General features: G+C 44.2%; 1 protein-coding gene across 4 annotated transcripts in view; it reads right to left on the bottom strand.

The window, feature by feature from the left end:
• The window catches only part of DHFR (dihydrofolate reductase), a 61,238-nt gene that overhangs the window by 19,194 nt on the left and 18,780 nt on the right, over nucleotides 1-23,264 (bottom strand). For all 4 annotated transcript variants that reach the window (XM_032973879.2, XM_032973877.2, XM_032973884.2 and 1 more), the window contains exons 4-5: nucleotides 18,374-18,479; nucleotides 5,785-5,914 (exon numbers count right to left, since the gene is read on the bottom strand). In XM_032973879.2, the coding sequence (XP_032829770.1) occupies nucleotides 5,785-5,914; nucleotides 18,374-18,479 (236 nt within the window). The remainder of the gene's footprint in view (nucleotides 1-5,784; nucleotides 5,915-18,373; nucleotides 18,480-23,264) is intronic.

The raw sequence follows: 23,264 nt of genomic DNA, 5'->3' as shown, positions 1-23,264 counted from the left end.
GCCTGGTACTCATTTGAGGCCGAGTCGACCTAGAGAAGGCCCAGGACCGCTTCAGTTCATCGTCAGTGGTTGTTGGCCGTGAGCGAGAATCGAACTCTAGTCGCTGGGTTCGTAGCTCAGCGCGCTAACCGCTGCGCCACCGCTCCCCACACTCACGCATGCACGCACCTTGCCTAATGAACGAAGCAGTAACAAAATAAACAAACGAGCAATCAAAAGCTGTAGAAAGACAAATAAAAAATGTGTGGCGAGTGCCGAGGTTGGGGGTGGGGGGGAGAAAAAAATTGGTGCAGCCTGCAAGCTGCACGTACGCTCCTAGACGTGGAAACAAAAAGAATATCACCGCAGAACAAGTGGACCTTGGACCTCGCCTGAAACGGCCGTGTAAAATATGAAACATCGTGACGGAGACAAAGCGGTCTTGTAGGCGCACACGAGACTAAGAGAAAGGTTACGGCGGGGGTAAGGCTCGGAGAGGGGTTGAGAGAGATGGAAATCGCTGAAGGCCGCAGGGTGAGTTATAGGGCAAGGATTATAGTGAGTGCGCACATGTGAATTATTCTTCCGCGCCTAATTTTACGCTTTATTTAGAATAGAATCTGTTTGAGAATTGTATTAAGTTCCAATTGTGCCGGTCACGACACAAAGACATTTCCACGTGGAATTCTCGCAGCGAGCTGTTTAGTACTTGATTTGAAGCTTTCGTGACTGCAGGAATTCATACTCTTTGGTTCTTTCGGTAAAGTTACATAGTAGCTCTCTCGCTACATTTCTTCCTGCCTCAGAAGTCCGCCTGCTGTATTTTTTCACCTGAAGACGATTGCTTGTATTGCGACCGAAACGTCGTGATCGATTATTTATTTTTCTATCAACGTTACCTTACCGAAAGAACCAAAGAGTATGAATTTTCTGCAGTCACGAAAGCTTCAAATCAAGATTGAACCGCCTCTGCGGGGAGGATTTCCACACAACTCGGACATTACTTCAACCGAGAAGATGGATGCAAATTGAGCAATCTTTGGAAGGACGTTGATCAACCAGGTAAAGTGTCAACTGTTGTGTTGGCCGACTCTCTTGAGTTGCATTACATTTCAAAGTTGGATCTTTTTTCTCTCTCCCACCCTCTTCCCTCTTTGAATTTCACCCCCACCATCTCGCCCGTTACGGCAGCCCCTCCCCCTCGGATTAGCCGAGCTATGCCTAGCTCTGCGATCTTACATTTTGATTGAAAGCTTTCATGACTGCAGTGATTCATATTCTTGGTTCTTTCGGTAAAGTCACGTTGAAGGGAAACAATAAAATATATATTTTATTATATTTATATATTTTATTATATTTTATTGTTTCCCTTCAACGTGACTTTACCGAAAGAACCAAGAATATGATCTTACATTTACTTGCAAATTCCATCTCTAGCCCCGCCCACTTACCCTTGGGTTGTACCCACCTCAAACCTTATAACCTTTGACTGCAGTAGCTCTCTCGCTACATTTCTTCCTGCCTCAGCAGTCCGCCTGATGTATTTTTTCACCTGAAGACGATTGCTTGTGTTGCGACCGAAACGTCGTGATCTATTATTTATTTTTCTATGTAGGTGATTTTACCGAAAGAACCAAAGGGTATATTCTTAGTTCTTTCGGTAAAGTCACGTTGAAGGGAAACAACAAAATAATAAAATATATAACAATAAAAATTCTCACGACGTTTCGACCATAACACAAACGGTCGTCTTCAGGTGTGTCGGTTTACATAAATGTATGTATTTTTAAACGGTGTATTTATTTATTTATAAAAAACGTTAGCGCCACGCGCAGCGATTTGGCAGTTTATTTAGACGGACTAGTCCATCTATGTTCTGAAAAGAGGAGGGGGGAGACGAAATTTTTTTTTTATGTATGCTGTCTGAAAGCCACTGTAAGCGTGAACAATCAATTAAGACCTGAAATGGTTAATCAAATCTTTCCAATGATTTCTAAGCCAGAATCCATCTTCTCGGTTGAAATTGTCTCTGTGCTTGTATATGTGGATAGCCTCATGAACGAATCTCTCATGGTAGCCAGATGGCTTACAAAGAACCTCTGTCTTGGAAAAGTCAATATCATGTGAGCCTACTGAATTATAACAATGATCTGCCACGGCCGAGGTGTTGGTCCTACCGTGTTTAAGGTCTGCTTTGTGTTCACGAATGCAGTCCGAGACATGGCGTTTGGTTTCTCCAATGTAACTACTACCACAGAGGCAACTTAGTTTGTAGACACCAGGGTATTGTATGTCCGGAATCACACCTTTTACAGATGGAACCAGATCACGGATTTTATGTAATGTGTTGAAACGGACCTGGATCTTGTGTTTATTCAAGATTTTGGAGATCTTTCTTGTGATCCCCGCAATGTAGGGTAAAGTAATGGTTTTTGAAACACAAAGCAGACCTTAAACACGGTAGGACCAACACCTCGGCCGTGGCAGATCATTGTTATAATTCAGTAGGCTCACATGATATTGACTTTTCCAAGACAGAGGTTCTTTGTAAGCCATCTGGCTACCATGAGAGATTTGTTCATGAGGCTATCCACATATACAAGCACAGAGACAATTTCAACCGAGAAGATGGATTCTGGCTTAGCAATGATTGGAAAGATTTGATAAACCATTTCAGGTCTTAATTGATTGTTCACGCTTACAGTGGCTTTCAGACAGCATACATAAAAAAAAAATTCGTCTCCCCCCTCCTCTTTTCAGAACATAGATGGACTAGTCCGTCTAAATAAACTGCCAAATCGCTGCGCGTGGCGCTAACGTTTTTTTAATAAATAAATACACCGTTTAAAAATAAATACATGTATGCAAACCGACACACCTGAAGACGACCGTTTGTGTTATGGTCGAAACGTCGTGAGAATTTGTATTGTTTTATATATATATTTTATTATTTTGTTGTTTCCCTTCAACGTGACTTTACCGAAAGAACTAAGAATATGAATTACTGCAGTCACGAAAGCTTTAAATCAAAACCAAAGGGTATGTTTAGTACTTGTCGATTATAGTTTCTTGTTTTAATTATTTAGCACCGTTACATGAAGTGCATTATCACTGCATCAATTCTCACGCGCATGGTTCAACACGTTCGTGACGAGCGTAAACATGTTACTAAGATCAACGCATCAACCCAGCGTTAAGTGCTTACAGTCGTTCAATGACAAGAATGAAACTACCGTTAGAACATGGAATTTCTGGGCCCACCTATGGGCTAACTCAGTTGGGCAGCGGCACGTTTTGACTTTAAAATACTGTACCATACTAAAAATAAGGGCTGCATTGTTGAAACGCAGTGATGTACGGTGCAATAACGAGGCTACGCGGATAAAAACACGCACGGGCAAGGAAGAAAGGTCAGGGTTGGGGTTGAGGTTGCAAACTCGAGCTTGGGATGGAATCCTCTAGAGGAGAGCGCACAGCAGCTCATTCTACTGCTCCAAGCGCCGCTCTCCTCTGAAACGCAAATCCCGAGGGATCCGCAAAAGCCACGTTCGCGCCAACAGAAGAGCAGAGCTCTGATCAATCCACTGCTGGATGAAGGCCTTCCCAAGACGTCACGATGCAAAAATCCACCGAGTGCCTGCAGGCAAGCTGATCTCATCGCTCCGTCTCTCTCGTGGATGCCGTCTCGGACACGGCTCTTGCCCGAGCTGCCACTCCGTTATTATTCTAGACCGTTGCCCGTGATCCCTTCTCGCGACGTGTCCTCCCCCAAAGCCCACTTACTTTTCTTCATAGTTTGATTTGGGTCTTCACCTTGCCCGAATACAAGCGTTCTATCCCTTTCCTTCTCGCAATGCAATTCAAAGCACGCATCTCTCTACACTCCTTTGGCTATACTCCTCGTGTCAGAAACATGCGGAGTATACATACATGTTTCTGGGCCAGAAACATGTATGTATCTTGAACTTCTTTCGCACCGTACGTAGCCAACATGATCATTAGCAGAACGTACCAATTGCCGAAATCACAGTCGAAGATAAAGCCATTGTATCGATGGCTTGGGTGGGAAGGCGACTGCTAAGTACATGATAGAATTGGAGCTGGGTTCTCCGATCATGTAAGTAATCGGTCAATTTATTGACAATCGGTACAACTGCTTGACTAATCGGATAACACGAAAGTAGTTGGGGAAAAAAAATATCTGCTTCTCTTCTAAACGTGTGCCGCTGGACGGGAGGTGATGGGCGGGTGCTTGGTGACGTTATCGGAACCACCAGCCGCGTGTACGTGCGTGCGTGGGAACTGACATCTGTGGCGATTGGGAATTAATGACGACTGAAATAAACTTACACACAAATTAGTTTATTGTCCAACACCAGTGGCCTTAAGTCGTTTTTAATGTGTTTATGCACACTTGCCTTGCAAGGTAATGCAATTGCGATTTCCGAAAATAAATACGCGGCGCGATTGGATGAGTGGTGGCGGGACACGAGGCTGCTTGGTGGGAGTGGAAGACACTGTGGCTAATTTTAATCTCCTATTTTACCATCCCCACACATTACTTGCAGGAACTAATGCATTTATATATTCCATCAAGGTCCTTAAGATTTTATGATCTCCAACTGCTCAGCACTCCCAGGTCTCAGTTGCGTTCTTTTGGTGATCGGGCTTTTGTTAGGGTGGCACGCAAGCTATGGAACGCCTTGCCACTTGAAATCAGGCGATCGAAGACAAAAGAGATATTCAAGTCTGCTTTTAAAACCCATCTCTTTATTCAGCCTTTCCTCTTTAGTTGGTCGGTTGCCCCTGGTTCTGTTTTTTGTTTCCTGCTTTTCATGCTTTGCACATTGGGATCCGAGGATGGAATGCGCATCATACATATTAATTCTTATTAAACACATCAAAATCAATGTGCGCTGGACATCTCCATTGCTCATCGGATTCCTCCAGTCTAAATAAAGATTCCGATTCTGAATTTTGCACGGCCTCGACTCATTTTGTGAATTTCCTGTGACTACGCCTGGGTTACGCGTGGGTGCTTGTGAGCCAGCAACTCGTATTTGATGCTTAGAAGATGGGGGCGAAGGGGACGTAGAGAGAGAGACAAACACGAAAACACAAAGTGACAAAGATACAGAGACGCGGAATACAGAATGACAAATACTCAAGAGAGATAAAGGTAGACAGACAGAGAGATAAACACAGAAATACACGAACACATGCAGAGACTCACAGAAATACAGACAGATGCAGAGACACACTAAACTCCTTAAAAAAAGTTTAAACAAAACACAACGGTTTTATTCACAACTTCGTTTAACTCACCCTCGAGAAGTACGCCTGCTCCCACATCAACACTGACTTGAAATAATTGGTTATTTGATAAAATGGATCTTCAATGTACTACTCGTTCACACGGAGCAGGCGTGCCTGAGACACGCGGCGCCTGCTTTTTGTGCGAGGCGATTCCAGTTTAGGGACCGCGGCGTTTTTGACCGACGAAAAAAAAATATAATTAATAAGGCGTCCATACTAAAATTGTAATTGCTTGAAAGGAGCCAATTAATTGATGCCGAATTTGAAACAGGCATGAATCGTCTCCGGATCCGAGTACGTGTGCAAAATTTCGAATTGATTGGACAAGAGGAAGGGGACTAAATTTCGATTACAAGATTTGACCACGACAAAACAGGAGTCAAGTGAAATAAAACCGTTGAAAAAAAGGCCACGCAGAGTCAGGCACACAAATGCACACACACCAACAGATGAGGACTGAAAAACTTCCTTAATCTATGATCCTCTTACCTTATATACACCGCCGCCTCCTAAGATCCACACCCCATCCAGCTTCTCCTGAATCGCTGGGGTGGAGTCGATGAGGCTCAGAGCGGAGTTGAGGTCTGGTACCAGGTAGTGAGCTCCTTCAGGCAGGCACCTGGGCAAAAACATCATCATCATCAAGAGGAACATGAACGACGACGACATCAACAACAACCATCACGTGAACTCTGGTCATCCTCGCGGCGGTTTTGGTATCGCCATCGAACAAAGACGGTTACGGAATCGCGCTCTTTCAAGACGCGTTTCTGCGGCCGTCTGGAAACGCTCTTCCTTCCGATATTAGGAAGCCACTGGAGCTATGGCACTTTCGAATATAAATTAAAAACGAATTTCTTTAAGAACAGGTTTTTGTGTTTAGTTCATCCTTCCCCACACGCCCGATTAGCATGGTTGGCTATGGTACGTAGGAAGTTCAACATACATATAACGCTCTCGCGCTTCACGGAAAACCGTACATGAAAACAAACGGCTCCCTCAAGCCAGTGGTGGAAAATCCACATTCATTTGGCAAGAGGTCCTTGTGTTCAAACGAGAGCCACTATTGACTTACCGCAGAGTGGTACTCGTGTTATTGACCCTAGAGGGATGGGCTGAGTCGAGCCGCTTGCCTGCATTTTTGATCTTGTAACCTTGCGATTGTGAATTGCGTGCACCAACCTCCGCGGATTAAAATAAACGCACGCTCATCGTGATCGTGATTTCCAATTGGTCGCTTCCTCCCATTTGAGACTCATGATTGGCCAAATGTCGCAAACAAGACCCTCCTGTAAAAGTGTCTTGAGACTCGATTTAGACAAGATGTAGTGGCACATGCCCGTGATGCAGCACTTTAAAAAGTCGAGGGTTGGTGAATCATGTAGACACTTGCAAGATTACTCGTTGTTTTTTTCGGTAAAGTCACGTATGTAGAAATACCATAAAATGATATTAAAATAAATCAATTACGACGTTTCGACCGCAACACAAGCGATCTTCATCAGGTGTAAAAAACAAATAGCGAGGGAGCATAAAGGGTGACACCAACGCAACACATATGTAATTTATGCAGTCACGAAAGCTTTAATTCTTTATTAACACACTTCTACGGGGAAGTTACCTTTACAATTCTGTCCTAAACGTGTTGCACCCCTTGCTTTCACCTACCCCTCCCCCCGCCTATGCTGCCGTGCCACCTTGCTCTCTTAAGCACCTCCCCCCCACCTCTACTTCTTATTTAAGGCCTTTGTCTGTTCATCCCTCCGGCCCTTTTTCTTTTTCCTTGCTTCTCTGTCCGTCTTTCCTCTCCTTGCCTCTTGGTGTCCCTGTACATGTATTTCTGCTGACTTGTACCTCGTATTTGTTCACTCTGTCTATGCTGGTATGTTCAATCCAGAGGATGAACACGAAATTTAGCACTCTTCTGAAATTCGTGGTCCACCAGGCAAGTGTCTAACTGTGTTGTTGGTCTGACTGGTTTTGCATCACCTAATTTTTTCTTAGGTTTGTTGAATTCTCGCCTCTCATCTTCTTGTTGTATTTACCTCTGTGCAGTTTGGCGCTCTCTATGTGTTGCATTGGTGTGGCCCTATATGCTCCCTCGCTATTTGTTTTTTACACCTGATGAAGATCGCTTGTGTTGTGGTCGAAACGTCGTGATTGATTTATTTTAATATAATTTTATGGTATTTCAACATACATGACTTTACCGAAAAAACCAATGAGTAATTTATGCAGTCACGAAAGCTTTAATTCTTTATTACTTGCAAGATTCCCAAACACGCTGGGCAGCAAGGTGGTAACGGGGAGATGGCAGTGCAACAAAAGTGCCATCATGAACAGATCTGTGTGAAACGTTTGAGTGCTGGCCTATCATGTGCGTTCATAGCACATGCTTTAACGAAGGGAAATGGCCCGAAACATCACACCTCACATATTTTTGCTTTTCAACCCAGTGTTATTGGTGAATGGGTTGAATTTTTTTTTATTTTTGTTAACTGTGCTTGTGCACCACTGCCAATGCAGCAGCTTCACCAAATAATTGATCTACTCCACACACGGTGGGTTTTCTGCGGGAGCTCACATTTCTTCCCAAATGCCAAAGCAATGTTTTAAATGTAATTAGCCAAACATCCAAAATGCAGGAATGTCCTGAAAAGTGTCTTGAGAACGATTGAGACTGTCTGGTGTAAATAATTAATATTCTTATCTTCATTTAAATACTGTATTATATTTAGGTTTAAAAATGTTGCCAATATCATATAATGCAATTAATTTTCCAAACAATGCTAACGGTTTTACAACATGTTGCATAACCGCGCCAAACACATCTGACCAAGCAAAGTAAAAACAAACAACTATCCCATTCAGGCGTCAAATTCGTTTATTCCAGACGTAGCCTAATTTTTAGGTCTGTGCCCTACCACAATTACCAGGCAGCAAACACCGCAATTACCACGCAACAGTCACTTCCCCGGGGCCTGGCTCACATTCCCCACGTGTCAAGAAAAACCTCAACATGTTGATTTTTTTTGCCGGTAATTCCACCCCCACCCCCCCCCCCCCCCCCCCAGTTTTATGCTGCTCGTGGCTGTCGGCGTCACGTCAAGGAGACGAAGTATCCATCAGGATCTCCCGCAGAGCACTGCGACCCCTCCGTCTTGGAGAATGGCCCACGGAGGCGGATATCTTATTTATATACGGCGCCTTAACCAAGGCGTTGTACAGTGAACTATGGTACAAGTTGGTTGGCGAGATGAAAGGAGATCAGTGGATGGGATACATGTAAAATGAGGTGGTGGTGACGATGCGTGGCACAAACAAAGATCGAAATGAGGCGAGTGGATTGATGATGGGTGACCATGGGGAGTTGGAGTGGGCAGCTACCTCAGATCCCTTCCAGGTGACGCTCTGGTCCAACGCACAATAACAAGTCTTGAAACCGTGACGACGAGGAAAGATGAGAGGCAGCCTGAACGACGTTGGTCGGTTGCACAAAATACCTGGAGTGGATCATTATCATCATCAGCCTTGGTCAATCCACTGCTGGAGGAAGGCCTCCCCCCCCAACCCGTCCACATCTCTCTCATAATCCTGCAAGGTAACGATCCACCCAGCACGCGCGTACGAGCTGGATCGTTTGCCTGAGCGTGTCGCATCATCCTTAAATCTGGCGAGTAGAAAACACACGATGGCCAGTGCACCAGATGCGTGCAGTTCCATAAAAAAAATATGACGAGAAAAGGAATTTTATTTCGATTTAAAGCTTTCGTGACTGCAAGGATTCATCTTCTTTGGTTATTTCGGTAAAGTCACGTAATATGAGAATAAAATAATAAATTGATAAAATAAAATAACACAATAATATTCTCACGACGTTTCGGCCACAACACAAGCGGCCTTCATCAGGTGAAGGGACGAGACTGGGACAGTCACCTGATGAAGGCCGCTTGTGTTGTGGCCGAAACGTCGTGAGAATATTATTGTGTTATTTTATTTTATCAATTTATTATTTTATTCTCATTCTACATGACTTTACCGAAAGAACCAAAGAAGAGAAAAGAAATATTTGTCGAAATAAAAATACGGCTCTGTAGGGTTGGGGAGGCCTTTGTCCGCAGGGGAGAGATTGTGGCCAACGATGATGGATCCTTTTTATTGGCTCCTTCTACGCTATTTTATTTAATTACCTGCTTTATTTTTGCAACCCACGCCTATTATTGAAGCGCTACATAAATAAAAATGTTAATGTACCACGGCACACGAAGCAGCATAAATCAAGTGAAAATAAATCACTCGCGGTGGTGTGGTTTCTTTTGACAGCCGCGAACCTCATTCACTGCGGGGCCAAATCTGCAATGGGCCGAGACAAGTGACGCACAATTGAGCCGCATGGCAAAAATAAATAAATAGATTCGGGGGGGGGAACAACAAAAATAAACATTTGGCAAAAAAAAATAGATGGTGACGTGTACGATAGCCACACGGCGCGCTTGAAGGCGGATTCGTTATTTTAAGCGCTGCGTTTCCAGAAATACCACGAGGCTTCAGGTCGTCCGACAAAAGGTCCGGAGGCGCGTCTGAGCTCGTTGGATTGAGTCACCTATGCAGGTGCTTGCGTCAAACGCTTCCGATAACACTCGCCTCCCTCCACCTTACCCCCCCCCACACACACACAATCTCTCTATCGCTCTCTCTCGCCAAAGCTCCCTTCCCCCCTCGGCTTGCCCGTCTGTCTCTCTCTCTCTCCCTCTCTTTTCAAGTCTTGTTTGTCAGTTGTTCTGCTTGATTTATTTATTTTGCTTTCTTTCTCCCAGCCTCATTTCATCTCTGCATCTGTCCAGTTCATTTCTTGTTATTTTTACCTCGGATTTAAAAAAATATATATTGTAGGAGCCGATTTAAAAGGCTGTGCCCTAATGTAGAAAGCCATGAGTGACACCTCATAATGACATCGGACATAATGATATTATTGCGACGGGAGGAGAAGGAGCGCACTTCCATTTGGTTTTATGAATACTTTAAGTGCTCGTTTTTCCTTTCCTAGTTCAGAGCAAATCTTTTATCAATTTAGCTGGTTTTCTATAGGGCAAGTCCTTAAGAACAATATTGCTTTATACCAGTTTTGTTAATAATGGATCATTGTTATGAGAGTTATCTTGCTCCCTCTTGTTACAATTCGGACAGCGGTAATGGATTTACGCTTTCAGCATGAGAAATCAGAAAATATATAATTAATCTAACATAAATTGAGAATTTTATTGTTTTTATATATATCCTATTATTTTATTGTTTTCCCTTCAACGTGACTTTACCAAAAGCACCAAGAATATAATCTAACATACTCCATTAAATTTTGATTTAAAGCTTTCGTGACTGCAGGGATTCATATTCTTGTTTCCCTTCTACGTGACTTTACTGAAAGAACCAAGAATATATACTCCATTAATTTAAGATTCTATTGTGATCATGAGTTACGGATTCATATCGCCTTCCGAACTACCACGTGATTTACCAAACACAAAACCTCCTTTTTTTGCTAATTTCAAGCTCCGATTCGCTTGCCAAGACGTCTTTCATAATCTTTGTGTTGAACATTCGCCCATCGTTTAAGCGCCACTCCCCTTCCACGTCAGCCCACGGGACCTCTCCATCACCCCTTGCGAAAGACCGCTCTCTTCCTGCTCGCGCTCGTCGCTCCATCTCCCACGCGTCACGCGTCACGCGTCACCCGCCCGCGCGACCCCGCAGTGATAACAGCCAGACGTCTACCAAGCGACACGTGTGTTAAGTGACACGTGTGTTAAGCGACACGTGCAGCCGCGCAAACGAGCCGGGCTCCCGCACAACGAGATGGAGTGGCAAAAACACGCGCCCCGCTCATTAAAATCTCTTTTTATTTTTACACTTTCCAATTAAGGTCGAAAGCCTTTCATGCATTATGTTTGTCCGTGTCTTTAAAATGAAACTGCGTTGCTATTGGGGATTCAACCTGGAAAAAATAAATCAGTCAAATTCATGTAAGGGGCGTCAACAAAGACAACCATGTAAAAACGACTTTTCAATTATGAAAACACATTTTGCCCAGACAGCTCGGGTTAAAAAACAAGTACCACTTTGTCGGAAGCCAGCGGCGTTATCCTACCTGGAGAAATGATCCCCGATATAGGAATGTGAAATTTCCAACCACGGACTTCGTAGCTGCCCGCAGATGCGAGCATCGCCCTCAGCGCTCACTTGGGCAAGCAGAGACATTTTTTACATATTTTTTTACGATTGTCTTCTGCAATGTGCGTGCAAGTTATTTTGGCGTGCTCCGATCAGAGATGATTAAACTGCGTGCGTGCGAATATTAATTAAGAACGCGACCGCAACAATTTAACGAGGCGGCAGATGAGATAGTAGAGACAAGAGGGCCCAGCGGGAGCTGGCACAACACACGACGCTTTCGTGGGCAGCTCAAACCATCGTGCGGGCTCACGCAGCACGGATGCTGGGGCCCATGTTGTCATTTACTCGTTTCAACTTCAAGTTGATTTCGTGTGAGCAGGTGAGAAGCGAAGACACCAGAACTGGACTCATTTGCAAGAGTGAAAAGTAGCGGGATGACGACTGCCGCTGTTGCACAATCCAAATGGGAGTAATTTGCAGGTAATTTTCAACGTTGGTAAACTTCGATCCTGACGCCGGCACACAATGGCAATGTTCTTTTCGAATTATGTCAACCGTCAACATTCACTGTGAAGCAGGTGTGCGGCGTAATCACGGATTGTACTGCCGCAGAATTAACCAGGGCGGCCTGCTGGAATCGAACTGCAAACTTCTGTAACAAACAGCGATTGGGGCTACCGCAAGGCCACGTCACCGCCACGCTAGGAATGTATCGATGCTTCCATTCGGCGATAAAAAAGTAAGCTGCACTACTATTGGTATTCTTGGTTCTTTCGGTTGAGTCACGTGGAAGGGAAACAATAAAATAATAAAAATACAAAACAATAAAATTCTCACGACGTTTCGACTGCAACACAAGCAACCATCATCAGGTGTGAAAACCACAGCAAGAAAATTTGAAAAAAGTGGCGGTTATTTTTAACGTTAGCACCACGGAGAGAGATTTGACAGTTTGATCAGATGGACAAGTCCATCTATGTTTGGAAAAGAGGAGGGGGGAGACGAAAAATAATGGATGCGGTCTGAAAGCCACCTTAAGCGTGATCAATCAATTAAGACCCGAAATGGTTATCAAATCCTTCCAATGATTGCTAAGCGAATCCATCTTCTCGGTTGAAATTGTCTCTGTGTTTGTATATGTGGATAGCCTCATGAACGAATCTCTCATGGTAGCCAAATTGCTTGCAAAGAACCTCTGTCTTAGATAAGTCAATGTCATGTGAACCTACTGAATTATAACAGTGATCTGCCACGGCAGGTTCTTTGCAAGCCATCTGGCTACCATGAGAGATTCGTTCATGAGGCTATCCACATATACAAACACAGAGACAATTTCAACCGAGAAGATGGATTCTGGCTTAGCAATCATTGGAAGGATTTGATAAACCATTTCGGGTCTTAATCGATTGATCACGCTTAAGGTGGCTTTCAGACCGCATCCATTATTTTTCGTCTCCCCCCTCCTCTTTTCCGAACATAGATGGACTCGTCCATCTGAACAAACTGTCAAATCTCTCTCCGTGGTGCTAACGTTAAAAATAACCGCCACTTTTTTCAAATTTTCTTGTTGTGGTTTTCACACCTGATGATGATTGCTTATGTTGCAGTCGAAACGTCGTGAGAATTTTATTGTTTTATATTTTTATTATTTTATTGTTTCCCTTCTATGTGACTTATCCGAAAGAACCAAGAATATGAATCCGTGCAGTCACGAAAGCTTTAAATCAAAATGTACTATTGGTGTCATGCCATGAGTTGAAGTATCCATTGGGATTTCTTTAGCAGCAGTGCAATCCTTCACGTTAAGGAACGGCTAACGTAAGCGGATTACAGAGCTGCTTCTGAGATCTCTTCAAGTGACCTCTGTTTTAAAACCTAGAATTTTGTTGCCGAACCAAATTTAACGTGACGCTTTTCTCATGCAGTCATTTGTAACAGGGAGGCTTCCATCTAGCAGTTAACAGATCAAGGTTGATAATTCTGAACAATAAAATAAAAAATTCTAACAGAGGTAAGACGGGCAGAGGAAATCAAATAACAATGAAGAGACTCGTAGAGGTCAAGAGCAGCCAAGAGCCTGCCATGTTTAACAAACGCGACGGGAATATATTGATCCTGCAATGCCTCTTGATCGATACACGTAGAGTTACTTAATTCCGGCAATTAAGCAATTTTTCCATTTTCTTAAATTACATATGTATCAAAAAAATGCAGAGCGTGGAGAGGTGACTTAGTCGTTAGCGCAGAGCGTCACGAACCCTGAGTTGTATCCCCGGTCCCGGCTAACATCGGTGAGGAAGTGTGACATCTGAACCCAATCCCTTGGGCACCTTCTTGCTTCACCGACCAGCAGTGACCAGCGTGGTCAAGCGTGGTCCAACAACATAGCATGGGGGAGCCAGCTTTCATCTGGCAATGGATTGATAAAGAGATCAAATGTATTATATCACATGTACCTGCACAAGCCTTTTGTCATTCCACTGCTGGACGAATGCCTCTATGATTATTAAGTACACACCGCCTGCAAGGGGTGTGTTCAGATTTGTGTATTGTGGGGGGCCGTACGTCAGGCACCACACTAAAGGCCACCAAGGTGGCAACCAGTAGCCCGCGGGCCTTGCAATGAAGAACACCGTGTCCTAGGAGCTTCTCCAGCAACTGGATCAGCCTCAACTCAGCTTCAGGAATGTAATTCCGTTCACAGCACGTGGAACGAAACGTCGGACAAACCACCGGTACAACCAGAAAAACACATCGGAGAGCCACACAGTACAATGGCAAACATGTGCGCGGTATTACTACATACCGCATAGTTAAGCCATATATATGCTGGGTAGGCAGTGACATCAAGGCAGGGAGAGGGCGGTGCGTTGCCGAGGGCAGAGAGAGAGAGAGCGAGAGAGCGAGTGACATCTGTTTGGAGATGGCCTTAAATTTTTTACAAACGCGCCTAAAAATACTCGACGATTACTCTCGTCACACGAGGGCAGCAAACGAGCCGCAATTCCCAGCCTGCACCATCCCACAGCATCTGTCGCTGCTTTTTTTTTTATAGGCATGCCGCAAAATTAATAAAATGAAATAAATGCTTTTAAATAAAATTGCTCGGCTCGCTGGAGAGGATTTGCTCAGACGACACAGAGGACAGAAACCCCGGAGCCTCCGCTGCACCTCCTTCGTTCATCATCCATGTCCCAATTATTTTGCCTCCCGGCGGCCGTTTTTCTCTATGCGGTCAAAAGCAGAAGCTCGTAGAAACCTGCACCGAGGGTTTCGCACTTCAACGAGAAACGTCCGGCGGTTGAACAGAGTTGATTTTAAATTTGGGCTGTGAGGTGGCCAAGAGATGGCCATGCAGCGATGGAATCCTGAATCTATCGGTGCGGAGTTTTAAGCAGTGTTTACGCCGACCCTTCTCGTGGGGTTTTTTTCAGATGCTCAGGTTTCCTCTAATATGAAGCCTACACTAATTCGTGGAATCGGTCACACATCCCCAATGCAGGACCCTCCTGAGGTGTCCATGAGACTTAGTGAGTGAGGCTTTTCCTGGCTATATAAAGGGCATTATTAATGCAATTGTAAATGATTTACGGCCATTAAAAACCCACTGCTGGATGAAGGCCTCGCCACACAATATCATTCATGGGGGTTGTTTAACCGCATACTCCACCACGCTGATCATTTTGGGATGTTACCTCCGATTAGCGCAGTTGGCTACTCACGGTGGGAAATGAGTTCAACATACATGGTGGAGCGATGGGGGGAGTGGTTCAGATATCTCTCCCCACTGACGTTAGCGGTGGACAGGAATCAAACTCAGGTTGCCAGTTTCCCAGAGCTGTGAGCAAATCTCTGCGCCACCACTCCCCAATGCTTTACGATTAGAAAATGTCCAAATGCAATAACATCTCATGGTGCTGAAACTATTTTGGTGCTATAAATGTCCAAATGATGGGCCACTTTGTTGAGCTATCATTTGTGGCCAAGTCGCTTCTGGAAAATAAGTTTCATGAGTTTGTGTTTGGGTGATTTGTTGACCTTTCTTGTACTTTGCACTACTATCACGTGTTCTTGCGTTGTTTGTTCTTGCAACGTTCTTACCGGCCCCTACTGTACAGCTGCAAAAAAGAGCTTTATAGCTCATCGGATTCCTCCACTATAAATACATATTCTGATTCTGAGTCGGAAACTCGAGCAGTGCAATGTGAAAGTGAACGCATGGATTGGTAGGCAGCAGTTATTTAAATATTCCTCAGTTAAAATAAATTCTTATTCTCATGATATATCCAATTGTACACTTAAGAATCTAATATTGACAATCTCATCATCAGCCATGGTCTATCTATTGCTAGATGGGGGTTGTGGACCAGAGGTGTTAATATTCAGGACCAGCTTTGCATTATGTTTTCAGAGCTTGTAATAAATGTAGGCCGCGTGGAAAATCTTGCAAATTCAGTTTCGTGTGTGCGGGAACAGAATGGCCTTGCGAATGACGGCAGTACAGGGAGTTTTGCCATGCATGGTGGCATTATCCATAATCGAGGCTTTTGGGTTAGAGCGTGTATGTATAAATGTGTCGTTAAACCCACCACCATCTGAAAAAGCCAATGAGTAACGTTTGTCACGTAAATAAAACATGCCAGTTCGTTACTAGTTCAGCCCACCGGTGTGTGAGAATAAAACCCACAAGATTTACAATTCGAGTACGTTTCGCCAGTAATTACAACTAACATAATCATGTTGACAGCCAGAGTTGTGGTCTTCAAGAGAGGGATAAATTATGGCCTTCGTTTGCAATCTGGTGCTACCGAGGTGGGGTTGGTAGATCACACACCAAGACCATCATCATATACCCTGCGACTCTCAGCCTGCTAAGGTTGCAAGGTGACCAGGAGATGGCAGTACAGTAAGCAGTTTTGTGACCAAGTCTATGTAGACGTTGGCATGTTATTTCCACGAAGGCGTGGGTTTTCTTCGGGTACTGTTTTTGCATGTGGGTTTCATCCCATGTTGGCTGTGCGGTGGCCAGGAGCTTTCAGTATAGAAATGGATCCTTTCATATACAGTGAGGGAAAAAAGTATTTGATCCCCTGCTGATTTTGTACGTTTGCCCACTGACAAAGAAATGATCAGTCTATAATTTTAATGGTAGGTTTATTTGAACAGTGAGAGACAGAATAACAAGAAAATACAGAAAAACGCATGTCAAAAATGTTATAAATTGATTTGCATTTTAATAAGGGAAATAAGTATTTGACCCCCTCTCAATCAGAAAGATATCTGGCTCCCAGGTGTCTTTTATACAGGTAACGAGCTGAGATTAGGAGCACACTCTTAACATGTACCGTCAAATCTTGGGTGAGAACCTCCTGCCCTCAGCCAGGGCATTGAAAATGGGTCGTGGATGGGTATTCCAGCATGACAATGACCCAAAACACACGGCCAAGGCAACAAAGGAGTGGCTCAAGAAGAAGCACATTAAGGTCCTGGAGTGGCCTAGCCAGTCTCCAGACCTTAATCCCATAGAGAATCTGTGGAGGGAGCTGAAGGTTCGAGTTGCCAAACGTCAGCCTCGAAACCTTAATGACTTAGAGAAGATCTGCAAAGAGGAGTGGGACAAAATCCCTCCTGAGATGTGTGCAAACCTGGTGGCCAACTACAAGAAACGTCTGACCTCTGTGACTGCTAACAAGGGTTTTGCCACCAAGTACTAAGTCATGTTTTGCAGAGGGGTCAAATACTGATTTCCCTCATTAAAATGCAAATCAATTTATAACATTTTTGACATGCGTTTTTCTGGATTTTTTTGTTTCGCTACATACCAGCTCTGAGAATGAAAAATATCTGTTTCACTCATGTGACGAACATTATTCTCTGTTGCAGGGTGGGTGGGTGGGTGTGAGAGAGGTCACTTGATGGGATCTCAGAAGTGGTTCTGTGACATCTGCACACTTTGTCTCTTGGCATGACGCCGATAGCACGAGTGTAATAAAAGTGGAAATAAAGATAAAAAAGTGGCACTGGCCAACCATCCCAAAGAAGGGAGCTTCCTGAAATATGCTTTGATGTTCAGCGAATGGAAAAAAACTGTAAAGGGCTTTTATTATTAATGTCCTATTTGCAGAAAAAAATCATGCTTCCATATTAATGCCTTCACAGGGGTGGGAGTTGACCCACTGAACCACTGCAATCTGTCTCATTGGCAGCCACTTCTCTCGAGCCACGTGTGTACGCACAAGGGCCCATTCACACGCTCACGCGTACACACTCGGCAAGTATCCCACGTGTAACCTTAGGCTGCAGACTTGGGTCGAGTCCTGTGCTGTCGATAGCACATTATATATAAAGCTGACGATGGTGACTGTGTTGTGGTTATATTGTTGGTGGTGGTGATTATTCCATAATAGTAAAGATGATATTGATGACAATGGCGATACTGATAATCCTAATGCTGAAAATTATAATTATGTTGAATCCTATGACAATGAAGATGATAATAAAAATATAAGAATGACAATAATGAAGTTCCTATTTCTACCCAAAACGACCATAATGATGGAGATGATGACAGTGATGATGCAGCAGTGATGATGAATGAGAATAATTAACGGTGATATCTACGATCATAACAATGTTGATACTTTCGTTATGACAAGCACCACGATGATTAAAATGCCAGAACAAAAAAAATTAAGCTTCTGCCAATAACATGACACCAATGATGATGACACAAATATTGAAAATTATGACATGAACGATGGTGATTCATGGCCATAGAATGATGATGACATTAATGATGGAAATGGTATCGATGACGATGGTGATGGCGATGACAATGCCTCTTTGATCACAGCGATGATGATGGTGACGATGTTGTTGTTGATGCTCTTGCACTACAAGCACGTACTTCAGCTCCCGACTCAGGACGATGTTGATGCGATTTTTGAGCGGACGTTTTTTTTCGGGGATTGAAAACCACGTCTTGCGTCCCATGATCACCACGTTCTGCTTTCCTGCACACCCCAGCGACACGATATTACACACACACACGCACAAGTATTGACAAAATCCCATGTGTAGGCCGAACAGAGGCTGTTAGGGCAAGTGCTGCTGGCGAGAACCAATGAAGGCGGGCACGGTACATGAGCGGTAGGGTGGCCTGTACAACGTCCCGCAACCTTCATCTTCCCACTGCTGATATTTTCACACCACACTAGGTACTCATTTAAGGCAGAGTAGGCCGAGGGGAGGCCCAGGACTGGTTCAGACATTTGCCACTGATGTTGGTCATAAGCGGGAATCGAACTCGGGATGCTGGATTCGTAGTGCAGTGCACTAAAAAATGTGCCAATGCTCCCCATATACACACAAAGACAAAAGATTCCCTGTATCTTATCTATAAAAGGCTTTTTTTGTCTGTGTCCGTCCGTCTCTCTGTCTCTGTGTGGATGCAACTTACGAAGGATTTGGCTCGCGAGCCGTGGGGTTTACGCTTAAAAAAAAGTATCCGGGTACCACGCCGTAAGCCCCCTGGTGAGCCAGCGCTATTCCGTTTTCCCATCCGTCAACTTTAAAGTAGTTAAATTAGTTTAATTAGTTTAGTTAAATTAGCAATTTAGTGTGATTTTTCTTTCTTTCTTTATTTCCCCGCCCAAGCTGCCCGGGGGTTGCCCCTGGCAACGCACGCGCGTCATCGGTAGAGGGTGGGGGGGGATTTCTCCTTCGCGCTAAAAATGCAACAAAAGATACACGCAACGCTGAGGTAAATTCATCAAAGTGTCATGTCCTCTTCTCACCCCCCCCCACCCCAATGTGTGCACTTACTACTATAGGGTCGGTAGATACTAATATTATAGCGCTTAGATAGTATTATTGTAGCGCGGGTGGGGGAATGGTGGGGGGGGGAAGCGGCCCAGCCCCCAGCCTCAGCCGGCTGGGCAATCTAGGTGAGGCCGGGGGCTCTGCACGGGACTAGCCCTCACCACGGCACTCTGTCAGATGAGTACTTTGTGCTATAGTCGATATATACTGCTATAGAGTCAGCATGTACTACTGTAGTGATAGCATATACCACCAGTCAGTATGTACTGCTGTAATCATACAGGTACCACCAGTTAGTATGCACTGCTGTAGTGAAAGCAGGTACCACCACAATATGCACTGCTTTAATCGTAGAAGGTCCCACCACAGTCGGTATGCACTGCTGTAGTGATAGGAAGTACCATCAGTCGGTATGCACTGTTGTAGTGATAGCAGGTACCACCACGGTTGGTATGCACCGTAGTGATAGCAGGTACCATCACGGTCGTTATGCACTGCTGTAGTGATAGCAGGTACCACCACAGTCAGTATACACTGCTGTTTTGATAGCAGCTACCACCACAGTCGTTATGCACTGTTGTAGCGATAGCAGGTACCACCACGGTCGGTATGCACTGCTGTAGTGATAGCAGGTACCACCAAAGTCGGTATGCACTGCTGTAGTGATAGCAGGTACCACCACAGTCAGTATGCACTGCTGTTTTGATAGCAGCTTCCACCACAGTCGTTATGCACTGTTGTAGTGATAGCAGGTACCACCACGGTCGGTACGCACTGCTGTAGTGAAAGCAGGTACCACCACGGTCGGTATGCACTGCTGTAGTGATAGCAGGTACCACCACAGTTGGTATGCACTGCTGTAGTGATAGCAGGTACCACCATGGTCGGTATGCACTGCTGTGGTGAAAGCAGGTACCACCAGTCAGTATGCACTGCTCTAGTGAAAGCAGGCACCACCAAAGTAGGTAAGCACTGCTGTTGTGATAGCAGGTACCACCACAGTCAGTATGCACTGTTGTAGTGAAAGCAGGTACGACCAAAGTGGGTATGCACTGCTGTAGTCATAGCAGGTACTACCACGGTCGGTATGCACTGCTGTAGTGATAGCAGGTACCACCATGGTCGGTATGCACTGCTGTAGTGATAGCAGGTACCGCCGCAGTCGGTATGCACTGCTGCAGTGAAAGCAGGTACCACCAGTCGGTATGCACTGCTGTAGTGATAGCAGGTACCACCACAGGCGGTATGCACTGCTGTAGTGATAGTAAATACTACTATCGAGTTGGTAGATACTGCTATATATAGAGTTAGTAGACACTAAAACAGTCAGTATATACCACTACGGTCAGTAAATACTGCTACAGTCAGTAGATACTACTATACAGTCAGTCGATACTACTACGGTCAGTAGCTACTGCTATAGAGTCAGTAGATACTACTGTAGAGTCAGTAGATACTACTGTAGAGTCAGTAGATACTACTATAGCGTATGTAGTTACTACTTATAGTCAGTGGATACTACTATAGAGTCAGCAGATACTGCTTTAGAGTTAGTTGTTGCTACTATAGAGTGGGTAGATACTACTGTAGTGCCAGTGGCTACTACTCGGGTCAGTAGTTACTACAGTCAGTAAATACTACTAAACAGTAGCTACTACTGGCTCAGTAAATACTACTGTACAGTCAGTCGATACAACTACAGAGTCAATAGATACTACTTACTCTGTTGTATGTAGGGTGTGTAGGTATATATACCTTCGCGGGGGTAAAGATATTTTTTGAGGGGGGGGGTCGACAATTTTCGGAAACCTTTTAGACCAACTATTTACCCCCCACTTTCTATAACTTTTTGGAATTGTGCAAGCCTCTTATAATTTTGTTGGTGGAGAAATGGACAAACGGCCCACCAGGTTTTCACAATACCTTAGTATCTGTGTATGTATATGTAAGGTTTTTAAGAGAAGTTTTGAAATATATTTTTCACCTGGGCAACGCCGGGTACTTCCCGCTAGTCTTATATATAAAAGTGTCCGCGCGCGCTTGCGAGGGATTTGACTCTCGAACGGTGGGCTTTATATCCCCAAAAAATTGCCAGGCACCATGCTCTAAGCCTCGCGGTGGGAATAGGCTATTCCGTTTTCTCATCCATAAACTTAAAAGTAGTTTAATTAACAAATTTGTGACATTTTTATTTAAATTATTTACTTATTGCGCGACATAGAACGTACCAACTGACGACAATTGCCTGCGGGGGACGGACCCTGCCAAGCGATGTGTATTTTTCTTCAGTCTCATGTCCTTTTCGCCCACCCTCCCCCCCAACACGATGCGTGCAGTTACTGCTATAACGTCCTTGGACATTAATATTATTAAAGCGCTTACATAGCATTATTATGGCTTGGGTGGGGGGATGGTGGGGGGTAGCGGCCCAGCCCGCAGCCTGGCAATGTCTCACCTCCTCCGGCTTGCCAATCTAGGCGACGCCACGGGCTCTGCACGGACTATGCGTCACCACGCCAATGTAAAGCACAATTTTATTTAATCTTTCGCTAACAACTCAGGTTTATTGTTTACTATTATTAAACAAATAAGTTTACAAATATTACAAACATTATGATTGTGTGCAGATAACTCTGCTTCATTGTTTACTATTATGAAACTAATAAGTTGCCTAATATTACAATTATACTGTTTGTGTGCAGAAAACTATCTTTTAATTATTAGGTTGCTAAATATTTCCTTATTCTTAGCTCTTTCGGTAAAGTCACGTTGAAGGGAAACAATAAAATAATAAAATATATAAAACAATAAAAATTCTCACGACGTTTCGACCATAACACAAACGGTCGTCATCAGGTGACACACACCTGATGTCCAGGTGACACACACCTGATGACGACCGTTTGTGTTATGGTCGAAACGTCGTGAGAATTTTTATTGTTTTATATATATTTTATTGTTTCCCTTCAACGTGACTTTACCGAAAGAGCTAAGAATATGAATTACTGCAGTCACGAAAGCTTTAAATACAAATTTAAATATTTCCTTTTTTTGCTGCGTTTTTATGACGCTGCGACGGTGTACTGCCAGTCTGTGCTGTGGACTGCTGCCTGCTGATTCATTCACGTCAGTGCACTGGCACTCTTAATTTTGCTTTTGCCCATTATGGGTGCATGCCAGTCTATAATCTGTTGCCTGCTTCTTTACCTCACTCAGTGTACTGCCAGCCTTTCATGTCGACTGTATCCTGCTTTTTCAGCTGCTGCCTGTATTGCCAGCTTTTAATGTCCACTGTAGCAATGCTTGTCGTTTAGTCGGCATACTGGCAGTCTATCTACACCAAGGGTCACCAAACTACGGCCCACGGGCCGGATCCGGCCCGCAACGTCAGTCCATCTGGCCCGCCGACGGTACTTGAATTTGGTTGATAAAAACGTATGCAACACGAGCCGTTGTGATACAATTTAAATATTATGTTTAGAATACTAGATCTTCACGCGTGGAGACCTCCTGATTGCTATGTTCCTTAAATTTACTATTTTATATTTTAAATTATTGTATCTAGATTTTCTTGTTTATTGTAATGTTTGCTTATTTCGCGCCATCCCAAGTACTTCCCCGGCTCGTGGTAGCTCCGCCTACGCTGACGTTACCATGGTTTCCATGGCAACACACACAAACACGCATCTTTCCCGCCCCCAGATTTTCCAGCTGTCAACACAGGCCCGACGCTCCAGAAATATTTATTTATTATGCGGCCCGCGCTCGTCATTCTTTCAGTTATCCGGCCCACTGTGAAAAACGTTTGGTGACCCCTGATCTACACTGTAGCCTGCTTCTCAACTTACCTGTACATACTGCTGCTATTTTACGTACACTTTTTTCAGCTTATTTCTTCTATGCATTTCTATTGTTTCGATTGCTCACGTCCCGCTATTTACTGATACGTAGTAATGCAATGCTGATAGCTGTGCCAT

Source organism: Petromyzon marinus, chromosome 52 (assembly GCF_048934315.1).
Source record: "Petromyzon marinus isolate PM22_M1 ecotype Great Lakes invasive population chromosome 52, UKy_Petmar_22M1.pri1.0, whole genome shotgun sequence".
Taxonomy (NCBI): domain Eukaryota; kingdom Metazoa; phylum Chordata; class Hyperoartia; order Petromyzontiformes; family Petromyzontidae; genus Petromyzon; species Petromyzon marinus.
The sequence above is the reverse complement of the archived record's forward strand: the minus strand, read 5'-3'. Positions and strand labels throughout refer to the sequence as shown.